This window comes from Littorina saxatilis, linkage group LG14 (genome assembly GCF_037325665.1).
Source record: "Littorina saxatilis isolate snail1 linkage group LG14, US_GU_Lsax_2.0, whole genome shotgun sequence".
Lineage (NCBI taxonomy): Eukaryota > Metazoa > Mollusca > Gastropoda > Littorinimorpha > Littorinidae > Littorina > Littorina saxatilis.
In genome coordinates this window covers 20,535,639-20,553,915 of record NC_090258.1, presented here as the reverse complement: position 1 = coordinate 20,553,915, position 18,277 = coordinate 20,535,639, and the positions used below count along the sequence as shown (strand labels likewise).

Below are 18,277 nucleotides of genomic sequence, written 5' to 3'. Positions count from 1 at the left end.
TAGAAATAACGGTTTTATTACCGTGATTCGACCAAAAGAAATATATATTGTGTTCCTTGAGGTGATTTTCACACTATTACGTCTGCTTTCTCTGAAGGTACCGTTACCGCTCCAGCACCTTCACCTGCATTGCCGCCTTATGTGCCGGCCCCCCCAGCCACAGGTAAGGCCAGCAAGCTGTCATCGGGCATGTCCCAGTGCGGAAGGGTAGTGACAATTTTAATGAAAATTGATTTTGTCGGATTACTGTATAACAATCGAAATCCAAAAAGAAATAGACTGCTAACGTTCCAAATTATTTCAGTTTTGAATCGCTCTACACACACACACGCACAAACATACATGCATACATACAAACATACATACATACACCACGACCCAAGTCTCGATTCCCCATCTATGTTAAAACAAATATGCATCCATCCATACATACATACATACATACATACATACATACATACATACATACATACATACATACATACATACATACATACATACATACATACATACATACACCACGACCCAAGTCTCGATTCCCCATCTATGTTAAAACAAATATGCATCCATCCATACATACATACATACATACATACATACATACATACATACATACATACATACATACATACATACATACATACATACATACATACATACATACATACACCACGACCCAAGTCTCGATTCCCCATCTATGTTAAAACATTTAGTCAAAACTTGACTAAATGTAAAACAGTGAGTTACGGGTGACGTAATATTTGCACGTACTCGTACAGGTCTTTGCTGCACGTTCGCTCATCTAGAACACTGTATTGTCTGTCATTGACGTGCAGGAACGGTCAAATGCACGGATGGATTCTACAACTTCCAGGGCACCTGCGTCAAGATCATCCGCTGTACAAAAACGTGGGCCGATGCACTGAAGTATTGCTTCAATTTGGGAGCCAAGCTTTACAACCCTCAATATCTCAGCACTGCTCTCGCAGGCCTCAACAAATACAATATAGTCAAAGGTGAATAGTGGAAAGCCCTTTTGAAGACCTCACGAAATCTGAAATTGGAGACACTTTTACATAGGTTATGAATACAGAAAATGTATACAAGTCTAAGGTCTAAAAAAGGAGGAAGTCTTGAATTGGGTGTGGAAGGGGGGTTTGTTTGTTTGTTTGTTTGTTTGTTTGTTTGTTTGTTTGTTTGTTTGTTTGTTTGCTTAACGCCCAGCCGACCACGAAGAGCCAAATCAGGGCGGTGCTGCTTTGACATGTAACGTACGCCACACACAAGACAGAAGTCGCAGCACAGGCTTCATGTCTCACCCAGTCACATTATTCTGACACCGGACCAACCAGTCCTAGCACTAACCCCATAATGCCAGACGCCAGGCGGAGCAGCCACTAGATTGCGCATAGTGCTTCTAGTTATGCGCTATGGAAATCTCCTTAATAATAATAGATTGCCAATTTTAATGGAAGGGGGGTGGGCGTGTCCTAAAATCGCGAAGAGATTTATAAATGGTGTGTGTGTTTGTGTGTGTGTGTGTGTGTGTGTGATTTGCATCAGCGAGAGAATATGTCCAAACCTTACACTCCGCTAGGGAAGCGGAGGCGGAGGGGAGTGAGGGAGAGAGATAGAGAGTAAGAAAGAGCGTGGGTGTGTGCGTGTGCGCGCACGCGCGCGCGTATATATATATATATATATATATATATATATATGTGTGTGTGTGTGTGTGTGTGTGTGTGTGTGTGTGCATGCGCTTGTGCGTATGCGGTTGTGCGTGAGTATGTGTTCGTGTTTGTGTGTGTGGTGTGTGTGTGTGGGTGTGTGTGTGTGACTGAGAGATATCTAATGGTGTTTGACATGCATGGCTCGATGTAAAGTGAATGTTTTATTCTTCTAATATGCTCTTCCATTCAGGTCACAAATTCTTTATCGGCGGCGCAAGGTCTTTGGGCACAAGCAGTCTCTTTGTGAGTACTTTTGGGGATTTTTTTCTTTTAAAACATGATACAAAAATAAAAACAACAATAGGGACCCGAATTTAGAAAACGCTTACATTAGTGGGGGGGGGGGGGGGGGGGGTAAATTGAACGGGGCAGGTACATTGATCAAGGCGGATATTTTAATAGTTCGTGTAACAATTTGTTATGTCACTGTATTTTTACGTTACTGGTGATTGTCAATGACGTTTGCATAAGAAAAACTTGCGCAACGACTAATAACGGGTGGCAGCTTTTTTACATTTAGTCAAGTTTTGACTGAATGTTTTAACATGGAGGGGGAATCGAGACGAGGGTCGTGGTGTATGTGTGTGTGTGTGTGTGTGTGTGTGTGTGTGTGTGTGTGCGGTGTGTGTGTGTGTGTGTGTGTGTGTATAGATCAGTTCCGAGAAAACTTCTGGACTGATCTTCATGAAACTTTACCTGAGAGTTTCTGGGTATGATATCCCCAGACCATTTATTTCTTTTTCCCGATAAATGTCTTCGATGACGTCATATCCAGCATTTAGTGAATCTTGAGGCGGCACTGTCACGCCCTCATTTTTGAACCAAATTGGTTGAAATTTTAGTCAAGTAATCTTCGACGAAGCCCGGACTTTGGTATTGCATTTCAGCGTGGAGGCTTAAACATTAATTGATGAGTTGGCTCATTAAAGTTGTCATTAAAATGAAATTGTCGCAAACAGATTCAAAATTGATTGCATCGTATTCTTCATCAAATTCTAAATCTAAAAATATAATACATGTTATGTTTACTTTTAAAATGTGATCACAATTAACCAAAATAGGTTAATTAGTGCTACGAATAAAATGTAAGAAATCGATCCAAACATGGTTTCATCTTATTCTTTATCATTTCCTGATTCCAAAAACACAGGGGCGGATCAGTTGCTTTGTAAGGGGGGGGGGGCACTTTGAATCGAAAGTGAAATGTGATGGGCGCGAAGCGCCCGAATTTGCTAGGGGGGTCCGGGGGCATGCCCCCCCGGAAAAAAATTTTTGCCCAAAGAAGCAAAATGGTGCCATCTGGTGCCATCTGAACTTAGAAATGGTCATGGAATCAGCATTGCAAAATCTTTTTTTTCTTCTTTTTTTTTTTTTTTCGGGGGGGGGGGGCACGTGCCCCCTGTGCCCCCCCACCCCTCGTCCGCCCCTGAAACATATAGATATAATGTTTTATTCAAAACAACCGCAGAAAGATAAAAATAATACAGAAAAGCGCGCTTTCCTGCTTACCGCAATACGCTATTGCGGTATTCTGCCTCGTCAATTTTACTTCGTGTTGCACGGGAAAACGGCTGCGGGGATTGACGAAGCTGTATTGTCTCGGTTAAATAAAAATGCAGTGCGTTCAGTTTCATTCTGTGATTTCAACAGCTTGACTAAATGTAGTAATTTCGCCTTACGCGACTTGTTTAGCTTTGATGTTAGAAAATTGCACTCTACTCTTTGGTTTTTCAGTTATAATAAATGGTCTGAAAAAGACATGATAAGGCATTGGCAGCAATGAAAGATAGTCGGCTTGGGTTAAGTACCTGTGCAAATGAGTTCGGCTAATTTGAGCTGATTGCCCTGTTCAATTTACCCGACTAGTCGGCAAATTTGAAATGTTCTTAGATTTCAAGAAGCAAGTCCGTGTTTTGACAAAACACATAAGATCTTTTATTTCACTTGCATATTTGTAGGTCTAAACCCAATCTTGAGATATAACCCCACCGTCTTTGCTTACCGACTTTTATGCGCCAACTACAGCGTCCAATTCTTGGGGTGTCCAAATGACCCCCCCCCCCCCCCCAACACAGAGAAGCAGAAGAGAAGATGGCTCCACCAACACCCAGACTACAACAAAAAGGATGCTTACTACCTCCTACCCAGAGATGACCAAGTGGTCATTGTGAGACTGAGAACAGGCCATTGCAGACTCAAACATCACCTGTATACCAAATTCCACATTGGTGATTCTGCATCGTGCCCCTGTGGCACATCTCCAATGACAGTGGAACACTTCCTGCAGGACTGTCCAACACACCAAAACTTGCGAGCAGAGACCTGGCCTGCTGACACACCGATGAGGGACAAACTCTATGGACCCATGGAGAGCCTCCGGCGTACAGCAGCCTTCATCAGGGCCTCCGGAGTTGCTGTCTGAGCGAACGACGAAGAAGAAGAAGAAGCCAAAAAGAGCAAAGAAAAGAAAGGGGGGGGTTAAAAGAGCAGAGCCACATAGAAAGAGGAAAGTTGCTAGCGGATACGAAAGAGAAAAGTACAGCGTGAATCTTGAATAGTAATCCATTGGCAATAAGCAGTAGTTCGCCAATAGACGATCCCGGAAATAACTGTCAAGTTTTTATTGGCAGCAAAGGGTTGCCTTTCGTTGGGAAATCGAGGGCTAACAAACCACGTGACAAAATAGGCCAATCATTATTGAGTTGCGTGTCTTACACGTGCTCGCTGACAACGTGTAGCAACACGCCGCTCGTTAGTGATTGGCGTACAATGTCACGCGGGTTTTGTTGCCCTCTGTTTTCTCCCAGCAAAAGTTATTTCCGAATAACCTCTAATACATATTTCAAGAGTGCATAATAAAGATTGTCAGGTTATTTCTATATATATATACGACTTGTGTGTGTGTGTGTGTGTGTGTGTGTGTGTGTGTGTGTGTGTGTGTGTGTGTGTGTGTCCGCGATGCACGGCCAAAGTTCTCGATGGATCTTTTTCAAATTTGGTGGCCATATTTCAACACGTGCTCTCAGCGCGCAGCGCTGAACCGATTTTGGTTTTTCTCTGGATCCATTCCCAGTAACTCTTCCTTATCTTCTCCAGTGTTTTCAGCGTTTATCTCCCTTCCTTCGTGTGGCGTCAATCCATATTCCCGTTACTACGTCACTATTTTTAGAATGTCACTGCACTGTCCAGAACGCTTTCCTTGCACCCGTAAGTTGTCCTTAGTGTAAAAGTGAAAAGGTCGAATCAATTTATAGCCACGCGAAAAATACACTGTCATCTATCTCTATATATTTATAGATATAGATATACATATATATATACGGCTTCTCTCTGTGTGTGTGTGTTTGTGTGTGTGTGTGTGTGTGTGTGTGTGTGTGTGTGTGTGTGTGTGTGTGTGTGTGTGTGTGTGTGTGGGCAACACCTGTGGATTGTAGAGTTCTGTTTGTGATGTGGTCTGGCGGCTTTGGTGTGTCTGTATGTTCAGGCCTTCCTTTGAGAAGCCATAACAGTTATACTCAATCCCGTTTGAGTGGACTTCGCCTTCAAAGGTGATTGTGGTGTTTCGGCACTCGGTTACATTTGGTGTCGTCGACAGCGATGGGACTCGACATGAAATGTTCAGGCCACTGAATCATTTTCGTGCTGTTCCTGGGAGGGACCTAAGCTTGGCGGGTCCATGGTTCGGACCTTTGGGGACAAAGTTCATTCAAAGGGGATCGAGTGTGACAGGGAGACTACCGTCGCCCTTCACAGCAGACTCTGCAGAGTTGTTCGCCTTAGAAGTTGTGGGCTTTCCTTGCATGTACCCGTAAGTTGTCCTCACTGTAAAAGTGCAAAGGTCGAATCTATTTATCGAAAAATCCACTGTCACCTATCTCTATATATTTATATATATAGATAGATATATACGGCTTCTGTGTGTGTGTGTGTGTGTGTGTGTGTGTGTGTGTGTGTGTGTGTGTGTGTGTGTGTGTGTGTGTGTGTGTGTGTGTGTGTGTGTGTGGAGGCAACACCTGTGGATTGTAGAGTTCTGTTTGTGATGGGGACTGGCGGCTTTTGTCTGTCTGTATGTTCTGGCATTTGAGAAGCCATAACAGATAATATAGGGCTTAGAAATAAGCTCTAAAATTCTCAATCCCGTTTGAAAGGACTTCGCCTTCAAAGGTGATTGTGGTGAACCGCCACGCTGTCTGTCTCTGTCTCGCGATTCGCCCCGGCGAAGCCGGGTATTCCTCTAGTACATGAATATGCGCACTGAGTCTGATTAATTAACGAGATCGACCCGATTAAAAATTTACCGTTTGTGCAGTTTCAAAAATAAACTTGTTATAACAAAAAGATGGGATTTCGATACCTTTGAACAAGATACTCGTATCAACATCTATTATGTTCAGGTAGTTTATTTATTGTAGACAGGCGAGCATCTATATACAGAGGGCAATGCATATATAGGTTACACACTTGCTCCGAGCTCTGAATATCATGCATATTTTCCCAAGGGTCGATTTTCAGGTATTACCGAGCCTAAGATTGAATATTAACCGCTACGTGTAATTGTAATGCTTCAACAGCACAGTTTTGATAGTTAACAAATGCCGAAACTTGTCAGCAGTACTTTAACTAACGAAATTGTCTTAGAATGACTGGAAATGAGCTGAATGCCTCACTGTAAACGTACGATATGATCTTCGGCAAGCGAAGTTCTCCCACTTTTTTTTCTTTCATTTTTAGGCGCATTTTGCAGTTAGAAACCTCTTCCTGTCTTTTACCACAGTAATAATAGGCAGGCACAATAAAATCAGGAACAATTGAGTAATATTTAAATTCACCAATTGAGCTACTTGTTTTGATGTTGTCAGGCAAGTTGTGTCAAAGGGCAGTGGCTGATGGTATAAAAGATCAACGGTATCAGTTAGTTCTGCACGCGGGGACTCTTCTTAATCTTTGTAACGGTCTTCTTCTATGACAGGGGTTAACACTAGAAATTAAAGGTGGCAAGAAATGTGATGAATAAGGAGGGCATTTTATTATATCAAATCTGTTTACGTCTTCGCCGTCTTTCCTTTAGGTTACAAAATCCGCCTTCTTTATGAAGTTCTGTGTGGCAACAAAAAAGGGATGCCATCTTGAAAGGCGAAAACCATTACGTCACCATGCGACGTTATATTCCGAGCATGAGAAACCTTCCGCCTCCAAGTTTTTGCTTTTCTATCCAAATGTAGTCCTCTCCCTACCACCCCCCCCCCCCCACCACCCCCCCTTCTGTTTCTCTCACTCTGTCTCCCTCTCCATCTCTCTGTCTCTTTGTTTCTCCCTGTCTGTCTGCTACCTGTTTGTCTGTTAGTCTCTCTGTCTCCGTTTCTGTTTACACCCCCCCCCCCCCGCTTTACCCCCCTCTCTTTCTCTGTGTCTCTCTGTGTGTGTCTCTCTGTGTGTGTCTCTCTCTGTGTCTCTCTCTGTCTCTGTCTCTCTCTCTCTCCGTCTCTCTGCATGTCTCTCTCTCTCTCTCTCTCTCTCTCTCTGCATGTCTGTCTCTCTGTCTCTCTCTCTTTGCATGTCTCTCTCTCTCTCTCTCTCTCTCTCTCTCTCTCTCTCTTTCTCTCTCTCTCTCTCTCTGCGTACGTACCTTTGTTAAGTGAGACAGTGAGATACAAGCGGGCGTATACTATCAGTGCATTCTATTGACTGAATGGTTGATCGCGCTTCAGCTTTCTTCTTTCTGTCTCTTTGGTTGTTCTCATAATAAAGGACATCTTTTCTTCTCACAACAGGCATCAACTCTGACCGCAGGCGTGCAGTTTGAGAAAAACTTGATGACCAAGATAGCACAGAAGTTTGGTGTCGACTTGAAAACCTTGGCAGCGAGATGGAGTGGACGATGTGGCTCAACCACGCTCAGCAAAGACAACGGAAAATGCATGGAGGTCAGCTTCCAAGGAGCTTCCCCCGAAGTCCGTGCCGTAGACTGCACAGCCACCAACCAGTTTGTTTGTCAGAAAGGTGAGCCGGATGATGATCAATGTTTTTAACGCACTCACGGTGAAACCACTGGGGCCATGAAAATCTTAAACAAATGAAGCAGAGCGCTGTTAAGAGATCTGATAAACAAATAGAATAAAGAAGAAAGAGGTGACAGTCGCAGACATAGGGACTAGGTTAAGCAAATGATACAGAGAAAGGGACTGGGTAAAGTGACCGACACTGACACGGGGACTGGGTGAAGTGACCGATACAGACACAGGGACTGGGTGAAGTGACCGACACTGACACGGGGACTGGGTGAAGTGACCGATACAGACACAGGGACTGGGTGAAGTGACCGACACAGAGACAGGGACTGGGTGAAGTGACCGATACTGACACAGGGACTGGGTGAAGTGACCGATACTGACACAGGGACTGGGTGAAGTGACCGATACAGACACAGGGACTGGGTGAAGTGACCGATACTGACACAGGGACTGGGTGAAGTGACCGATACAGACACAGGGACTGGGTGAAGTGACCGACACTGAGACAGGGACTGGGTGAAGTGACCGATACAGACACAGGGACTGGGTGAAGTGACCGACACTGAGACGGGGACTGGGTGAAGTGACCGATACTGACACAGGGACTGGGTGAAGTGACCGATACTGACACAGGGACTGGGTGAAGTGACCGACACTGAGACAGGGACTGGGTGAAGTGACCGATACAGACACAGGGACTGGGTGAAGTGACCGACACTGACACAGGGACTGGGTGAAGTGACCGACACTGGGACTGGGTGAAGTGACCGATACAGACACAGGGACTGGGTGAAGTGACCGACACTGACACAGGGACTGGGTGAAGTGACCGACACTGACACAGGGACTGGGTGAAGTGACCGACACTGAGACAGGGACTGGGTGAAGTGACCGACACTGACACAGGGACTGGGTGAAGTGACCGACACTGAGACAGGGACTGGGTGAAGTGACCGACACTGAGACAGGGACTGGGTGAAGTGACCGACACTGACACAGGGACTGGGTGAAGTGACCGACACTGAGACAGGGACTGGGTGAAGTGACCGACACTGAGACAGGGACTGGGTGAAGCAAAACACACACACACATACACACACACACACACACACACACACACACACACACACACACACGCACACATACACACACACTAAGACTTGGTTAATAAATAAAATACACACACACTGAGACTGGGTTAATAAAATAAATACACACACACACAGGGATTGGGTGAAGCAAAAGAGACAGACACAGGGACTGGGTGAAGCAAAACACACACACACATACACACACACACACACACACACACACACACGCACACATACACACACACTAAGACTTGGTTAATACATAAAATACACACACACTGAGACTGGGTTAATAAAAAAAATACACACACACACAGGGAATGGGTGAAGCAAAAGATACACACACATAGGGACTGGGTGAAGCAAAAGATACACACACACACACACACACACACACACACACACACACACACACACACAGGGACTGGGTTAAGGAAAAGATACACACAAACACAGGGACTGGGTGAAGCAAAATATACACACACAGTCACACAGCGACTGGGTGAAGCAACAGATACACACACACAGGGACTGGGTTAATCAAAAGATACACACACACAGGAACTGGGTGAAGCAAAATATACACACACACAGGGACTGGGTGAAGCAACAGATACACACACACAGGGACTGGGTGAAGCAACAGATACACACACACAAGGACTGGGTGAAGCAACAGATACACACACACACAGGGACTGGGTGAAGCAACAGATACACACACACAGGGACTGGGTTAATAAAAAAAATACACACACACACAGGAACTGGGTGAAGCAACATATACACACATACAGGGACTGGGTGAAGCAACAGATGCACACACACAGGGACTGGGTTAAGCAGCAGATATACATACAGGGATTGGGTGAAGCAAAAGATACACACACATGGACTGGGTGAAGCAAAAGATACACACACACTGAGACTGGGTTAATAAATAAAATACACACACACTGAGACTGGGTGAAGCAACAGATATACATACACAGGGATTGGATGAAGCAAGAGATACACACACATGGACTGGGTGAAGCAAAATACACACACACACACACACAGAGGGACATGGCTAAGCAAAAGATACACACACACAGGGACTGGGTGAAGCAACAGATACACACACACAGGGACTGGGTGAAGCAAAAGATACACACACACAGGGACTGGGTGAAGCAACAGATACACACACACAGGGATTGGGTGAAGCAACAGATACACACACACAGGGACTGGGTGAAGCAACAGATACACACACACAGGGATTGGGTGAAGCAAAAGATACACACACACACACACACACAGGGAATGGGTGAAGCAAAAGATACACACACACAGGGATTGGGTGAAGCAAAAGATACACACACACAGGGAATGGGTGAAGCAACAGATACACACACACAGGGATTGGGTGAAGCAAAAGATACACACGCAGAGGGACTGGGTGAAGCAAAAGATGCACACACACACACACACAGGGACTAGCTGGGTTAATCACAAGATACACACACACAGGGACTGGGTTCATCAACACACCGGGAATGGGTAAATCAATCAATCAATCAATCAATCAATGAGTCTTATATCGCGCATATTCCGTGGGTACAGTTCTAGGCGCTCTGCAAACACAAGGACAGGATGAAGCAACCGTTTTGTTTTAATATCACTAAGGAGAGAAGGCATTCCCGCACATGTTTTTGTCTAATAGAATTGTGTAATTTTTTTAAAATATAAATAATTTTAATTCAGTTTAAGGCACGAACTGGTTGCTCAGGCACAAAACACAGCAGTGAAAAGCATTTAATATGAACATGGAAGTGGTTTCTTCACCGTGTACTACTATATCGTCTGCTGAGCGTCGCAGTTTCAGGCGTGGTGAAACTGGGCCAAGTTTCTAGCGGGTGGCATCACGTCTACACGAACACGTACACGCACACGTACACGTGCTGGTTCCACGTAATACTTCCGGACCTTTGTAGTATCAAAGAAAGTAGCAAGCATTTACACAAGTTCTAGCATTTACACAAGTTCTGTATTAAATCGTCTCATCAAAGTTTGGAACACGTGTAATTTCTGTTGCAGATAACGATTGGCAGGCTGATGAGGTCTCTCAAACCGGTTGGTTCTCACTCAGGACAGGCACTTCACGTTATGACTATGAAAGCTTCAACACTTACAGGTGTTACATCAAGCAAAAGGTCAGTGGCTGAAAGTGTATTTCATTCTGTCATGTATTGTGAAACTTCTACTTATCAAACGAAAAGGAGAGAGTACATATCTTACTCGCGACGTGGTTAATAAGGCAAATCAAACACGTACATTTCGTATTTGTGACCCTCCACCACGGAATGAGTCGCATGTCACCTTTGCATGATTTTCATATTTTTACATTTTCCTAAAGAGTTTTATTTACTGGAAATGCAGTGCCAAAGCTTAGTGAAGCGAGCTTCATTAAGCAGACTTCGCGAAGACTTTTATTTACTGGAAATGCAGTGCCAAAGCTTAGTGAAGCGACCTCCATTAAGCAGACTTCGCCAGTTCTAGTCTCGGCTTTCCCATTTGTTAGGGGGTAAACGAACTTCCGGTTTACACAGTTCTTTTAAGATTTAGGAAAGTGTAATTACAGTCGCATCAAATGTATCATGGCGTCATGTTTTTCTCAGCTGCAAGTCATTGTGAAGTTGTCTCTCTCTGAGACAAGAACTATTGGAAAGGGTAAAACATATTTCCCACGCAGTTAAGTATGTGACAATTTTGTGTGCGGACGTTAAACTGATGATTTACTTTTACTGAGTGGCTGTAGCTTGGTTATGGCGTTCACGGCTTAGTGCGTGCTGATAAGTCTTTCAAAGAAATCCATGGTGTAGTAACATTTCCATGTTTTTGTCTCCAAATGTTTTCTAACCAGAAGTTCATTATCACCTCCACAAAACATATGAACTTCACCTTGGGTCTTGCAATTATGCTGGGTCACGGGGTCTTGCAAGTCGTGAATAGAGCTAGTGAAGCAGATGTTTTGTATCTGATTCTTATTACGCATGACGAAAAGTTGTCGTAAGAGTATTTACTCTTCATGTTTTGTAAATGGAGAACCGCCAAAGGCTGAAGTGTCTCAGTCTCTATGCTCCGCTGACCACACTGTGAGGGTTTTTATCTAGTTTGTGGGTGACCTCCCCTTTAGACCGCTGTTGTTGAAGGCATACTGTCTAACTCAAGCTTGCTTGCACCGCTGACAGAGACTGACGGGCAAGGTGACGTGCACCAAACCACTCGCCTGCCAGTGTCGCAAGAAAGGCACATCGACCGTCATGGACTCCAGAAGAGGAGTCAACAATCTCAACGCGTACTTGTACCCATGGTACAGCTGTCAGGTTGTCGGCAACGACTGCAGGTTCAAATGTGGAGCCCGGAGCGGAAAGACGTGTGGAGACTTTGAGATGAACGTCATCTGCCCCAAAACCAGTGAGTCTTTTTTTGTCGCCCCTGGCCTAACGGGTGGGTTCAAGAAAAGAGGGGAGTGTGTGTGTGTGTGTGTGTGTGTGTGTGTGTGTGTGTGTGTGTGTGTGTGTGTGTGTGTGTGTGTGTGTGTGTCTGGCTGCCTGGCTGGCTGTCTGCTGTCTGTCTGTCTGTCTGTTTCTGTGTGTAAAAGAGAGGAGAGGTCTGTGTGCATTTGATTTTTTTTTTATAATTAAAGGTCCGACTATTCAGATGTTTGGTTTTAAATATTCACCGTGCTTCGCAGGGTTTTATTCACGCGCGATAATGTTTCAGTGACAGCATTATTATTTTCTTTCTCACAATTGTTCGCTTTCTGTGAAGGGGTTGTCTTTCACAATGCAGGGAAGAGCGACAAATGTTAATAACAATATTGACATAATTATTTGATATACAATATTGAGTGTGTTGTTGAAAATTTAATTCAAAATTTTTAGTTTTATTATTAAAATCAGATATTTTATTACAAAGTATTAACTATTTTGATATGATATATTGAACCTTCGCTGCCAATCAAAACTTGCGTATATGTGCATTCCTGACTGCCAGGGAATATTGGAGTTCGGGGTGTAATAATTCACAAAAAATTCTAGCTCCAAACTGGCAGTAGGTAGGTAAGTAAAACCTATGTTATTTTTAAAGGAAATTGAACCAAGAATCTGTTTTTAATGTCTAATCATGGCAATAATAATTAGTTTGGCTTATAATTATGTTTAAATATGAACTTTTGACAAATCAGTCCGGCGCATCTTCCGGTGCCTGTGGATCAAACACAGGTGGCTGTTTTGCTTGCTCCAAGAAAGGATTATAATCACTGTCATCTACCTGTTTCCAACGAATCGTCCGAAAGAAGATCTCCCCCTTCCCCTGTCAGTATCCATAATCATTTGCACCGCCTGTAGCGTCAGCCCGACTTTGTTTTTCCCTACTACGGCCCGGTCGACTGTCACCGTTAGCCATTTTGACGAGTCGAGATTTCTCTCTCCTACCCTGTCGCCAAGGCCGAAAATAGCCTTCAGACGCAAAACCGCGTCACCATTTATGTTTATTCATGAGAATGAGGTATCCTTCCAAGCCATTGGCTGCTATTTGTGTGTCAGCAGTGACGTAGCATTTCTGAAAAATTCCCGTACGGAAAGACGGGTAAACCCCTCCTAAGGCGCTGCGGCTGCACAAGCGCATGACGGGTATACCCGTCATAAGGCAGTCAAGGGGTATGGAATATAACATATTAACCGTGATCTTTATAGGTTGAGCCGGGACATATAAGACGCTGTTGCTTTTGCTGCAGCAGATTTTTAAACCGCTCTCAGCCTTTCTATATTACCCGGCATAAAAAAATAGGCAGATGCGTTTGAGGGCAGATCTTTTTGATGAGGCTGTTGATTTTAAAACCAAGTATAGGGATGTAAGTCGGTAGAAATGTCAAATATTACCCCTAACTTTGGACTTTCATATGAAACCCTCGTTTTCTTGTCTGTTTCAGCCGTGAACAACTGCGATCTTGTCAGTAACAAGTTGCAGTGCTCAAGACAGAACAGGATTTGCCAGAACTCCGGCACAGGTTTCGTCTGTGCGGTAAAACCCAACACAGGCTCTGTAAACACTGGTTCATGCACCACAGCCTCTGGAGCAAGCATCGGTAAGAAGCACACCTTTTTTTCTGTCCCCTTTTACCACTCTTTGCTCTTGTATTTATATATTTTTTAAACAAAAACGGTAAGTTCTTAAAACGTTTAATAAAGACAAAAATGCACTTGAACGCGGAGCTAGGGATCGTTGGAGATGGCGGACGATAATAGTAATAATAATGATAATGCATTATATTTATGAAGCGCGTGTGTCCAGGTTTTAAATCCTGCTCAAAGCGCTGTATGTACAATCATTGGGGAGAAAACAACAACATAAGGCCCCCCCCCCAAAAAAAAATAGGTGTGGTTACGGTAACATAGCCCAAAAAAATAGGGTAGGAAGGTAGGCAATCACTTTTTTTTTAAAACTTTTTTTTCTTATGTGTACAAATTAAACCTACTTGACAGGGAAATAAGTGTGCGACTCGAGCGCTGTCGCTTTCATTGCGTTTTCTGCACTCGTTTTTTTTTCTTTTTTTGACAAAAGCTTATGGGGCGGGGATATAGCTCAGTTGGTAGCGCGCTGGATTTGTATTCAGTTGGCCGCTTTCAGCGCGAGTTCGATCCCAGGTTCGGCGGAAATTTATTTCACAGAGTCAACTTTGTGTGCAGACTCTCTTCGGTGTCCGAACCACCCCCCGTGTATACTACATTGGGTGTGCACGTTAAAGATCCCACGATTGACAAAAGGGTCTTTCCTGGCAAAATTGCTTAGGCACAGTTAATAATTGTCTACCATACCCGTGTGACTTGGAATAAGGCCGTGAAAGGTAAATATGCGCCGACATGGCTGCAATCTACTGGCCGTATAAAATTTCATCTCACACGGCATCACTGCAGAGCGCCTAGAACTGTACCCACGGAATATGCGCGATATAAGCCTCATTGATTGATTGATTGAAATGTAATAAAAAGTTATTGGGTCGGCCCCTACAAATAGGGTAGGTCGGGTTACCGTAACCACACCTATTTTTTTTTAGGCCTAACATAATGTACAGTGCAATCACACACATATCAATGAATAACACATTGCACTATAATACATTATCGCAAACAAACACTCGAACACACACGCATTATAATATACATGGTACTATAATACATCAGGTTAAACAAACATATAACAATAGTGGCCATGTCATATACAATCGTTGCTTAGGATCGTGCCCTAATTTCTTTTCTTTGCATTGCTGTAGTGTGCTCATACCTCGTGACGAAAAGATCAGACGGCACAAGCCAATTTGTTTCTGAACGGAAGAAAAATGGCAAGCTGTACAACGTAGCTAAGTTCCATTAACACTTAAAATAAGTATATGGAAAAATCATGTTCGGGGGGTCACCTTGTATTTAAGAAAAGATAGATAAGATTATGACAAAAACAAAACTTAATTTCCATTTGGACATGGACATTTTTTTCCATTGTCACCACATCGCATCGCTTACGGAACGATCACAAATGCGACGATCAAATAGCATAATCATACATGAATACATCAATCAGATTAACCACTACATGGACATATGAAATGAACTACATATCGGAGTCACTGTCGCTCTTACACACAACCCCTCTCCCCCCCCCCAATACAAGTAAAAATCATACACACACAAGCATGTACAACGCACACACACACACACACACACACACACACACACACACACACACACACACACACACACACACACACACCCGCCCACAAACACACTCTCCTCCAATATACACGCTGTGAAACGCTGACGATGGCGATTGACAATGACCGATGTTTGCAGGTACCAAAAAGTGCTCTGCCACAGGCGACCCACATTACACCACCTTTGACGGAGTGAAGTACAACTTCCAGGGAGCCTGCTGCTACACTTTTGCCAAGGTTTGTGGCTTGAAGGACAATGCCTTTCATTGGCCACATCTATGTGTAGAGCTGTAGCTGTTTATCAAAGAGGAAAGGGACGTGGCCATAGGGATGTGAAGGCCTCCCTTAAAGAAACCCGAAGTTGACGTCGCGAAGACTTTTATTTACTGGAAATGCAGTGCCAAAGCTTCGTGAAGCGAGCTCCATAAAGCAGACTTCGCGAAGACTTTTATTTACTGGAAATGCGTGCCAAAGCTTCGTGAAGCGAGCTCCATAAAGCAGAGTTCGCGAAGACTTTTATTTACTGGAAATGCAGTGCCAAAGCTTAGTGAAGCGAGCTCCATAAAGCAGACTTCGCGAAGAATTTTATTTCTGGAAATGCAGTGCCAAAGCTTAGTGAAGCGAGCTCCATTAAGCAGACGTCGCGAAGACTTTTATTTACTGGAAATGCAGTGCCAAAGCTTAGTGAAGCGAGCTCTATAAAGCAGACTTCGCGAAGAATTTTATTTCTGGAAATGCAGTGCCAAAGCTTAGTGAAGCGAGCTCCATTAAGCAGACGTCGCGAAGACTTTTATTTACTGGAAATGCAGTGCCAAAGCTTCGTGAAGCGAGCTCCATTAAGCAGACTTCGAGAAGACTTTTATTTACTGGAAATGCAGTGCCAAAGCTTAGTGAAGCGAGCTCCATAAAGCAGACTTCGCGAAGAATTTTATTTCTGGAAATGCAGTGCCAAAGCTTAGTGAAGCGAGCTCCATTAAGCAGACGTCGCGAAGACTTTTATTTACTGGAAATGCAGTGCCAAAGCTTAGTGAAGCGAGCTCCATAAAGCAGACTTCGCGAAGAATTTTATTTCTGGAAATGCAGTGCCAAAGCTTAGTGAAGCGAGCTCCATTAAGCAGATGTCGCGAAGACTTTTATTTACTGGAAATGCAGTGCCAAAGCTTAGTGAAGCGAGCTCCATAAAGCAGACTTCGCGAAGAATTTTATTTCTGGAAATGCAGTGCCAAAGCTTAGTGAAGCGAGCTCCATTAAGCAGACGTCGCGAAGACTTTTATTTACTGGAAATGCAGTGCCAAAGCTTCGTGAAGCGAGCTCCATTAAGCAGACTTCGCGAAGACTTTTATTTCTGGAAATGCAGTGCCAAAGCTTCGTGAAGCGACCTCCATTAAGCAGACTTCGCGAAGACTTTTATTTACTGGAAATGCAGTGCCAAAGCTTCGTGAAGCGAGCTCCATTAAGCAGACTTCGCGATGACTTTTATTTCTGGAAATGCAGTGCCAAAGCTTAGTGAAGCGAGCTCCATTAAGCAGACGTCGCGAAGACTTTTATTTACTGGAAATGCAGTGCCAAAGCTTCGTGAAGCGAGCTCCATAAAGCAGACGTCGCGAAGTTGACTTTTCCCGACGAATCCCTGGATTCAGGGACTGAACTGGGTCTGAGGAGGTGTTCATAGGTTTCCGACGGACACCACCCCCTCCTCGACCCAGCACCGTGCCCACTGCCCGCTGCCCTTACCTTAAAAATTGTCCTTTTGTTTCTCAAAGGATAAAACCCAAAATGCCTCTTTCAAAGGATACGTTTCAACACCAAGCCCCCTCAACCCCCCCCCCCCCCCCCCCCCTCCTCGCCTGCCCCCGTGACTGTATTTTGGAAGCCCCACTCTCTCTACACTGAGTATAGCCCTCTCACCTCTCCCCCCTCCTCGCCTGCCCCCGTGACTGTATTTTGGAAACCCCACTTTCTCTACACTGAGTATAGCCCTCTCATCCCCCCCCCCCTCCTCAACAGCCTCCGTGACTGTATTTTGGGAGCCCCACTCTCTCTACACTGAGTATAGCCCTCTCATCCCCCCCCCCCCTCCTCGCCTGCCCCCGTGACTGTATTTTGGAAGCCCCACTCTCTCTACACTGAGTATAGCCCTCTCATCCCCCCCCTCCTCGCCTGCCCCCGTGACTGTATTTTGGGAGCCCCACTCTCTCTACACTGAGTATAGCCCTCTCATCCCCCCCCCCTCCTCGCCTGCCCCCGTGACTGTATTTTGGAAGCCCCACTCTCTCTACACTGAGTATAGCCCTCTCACCCCTCCCCCCCCCCTCCTCGCCTGCCCCCGTGACTGTATTTTGGAAGCCCCACTCTCTCTACACTGAGTATAGCCCTCTCATCCCCCCCCTCCTCGCCTGCCCCCGTGACTGTATTTTGGGAGCCCCACTCTCTCTACACTGAGTATAGCCCTCTCATCCCCCCCCCCTCCTCGCCTGCCCCCGTGACTGTATTTTGGAAGCCCCACTCTCTCTACACTGAGTATAGCCCTCTCACCCCTCCCCCCCCCCCCCCCTCCTCGCCTGCCCCCGTGACTGTATTTTGGAAGCCCCACTCTCTCTACACTGAGTATAGCCCTCTCATCCCCTCCCACCCCCCCCCCCCCCTTATCCTCGCCTGCCCCCGTGACTGTATTTTGGAAGCCCCACTCTC

General features: G+C 44.9%; 1 protein-coding gene across 2 annotated transcripts in view; it reads left to right on the top strand.

Moving 5' to 3' along the window:
- The window catches only part of LOC138947328 (mucin-5B-like), a 224,037-nt gene that overhangs the window by 33,933 nt on the left and 171,827 nt on the right, over positions 1-18,277 (top strand). For both annotated transcript variants that reach the window (XM_070318774.1, XM_070318775.1), the window contains exons 14-21: positions 98-163; positions 837-1,016; positions 1,918-1,970; positions 7,499-7,727; positions 10,912-11,027; positions 12,066-12,291; positions 13,811-13,966; positions 15,726-15,823. In XM_070318774.1, the coding sequence (XP_070174875.1) occupies positions 98-163; positions 837-1,016; positions 1,918-1,970; positions 7,499-7,727; positions 10,912-11,027; positions 12,066-12,291; positions 13,811-13,966; positions 15,726-15,823 (1,124 nt within the window). The remainder of the gene's footprint in view (positions 1-97; positions 164-836; positions 1,017-1,917; positions 1,971-7,498; positions 7,728-10,911; positions 11,028-12,065; positions 12,292-13,810; positions 13,967-15,725; positions 15,824-18,277) is intronic.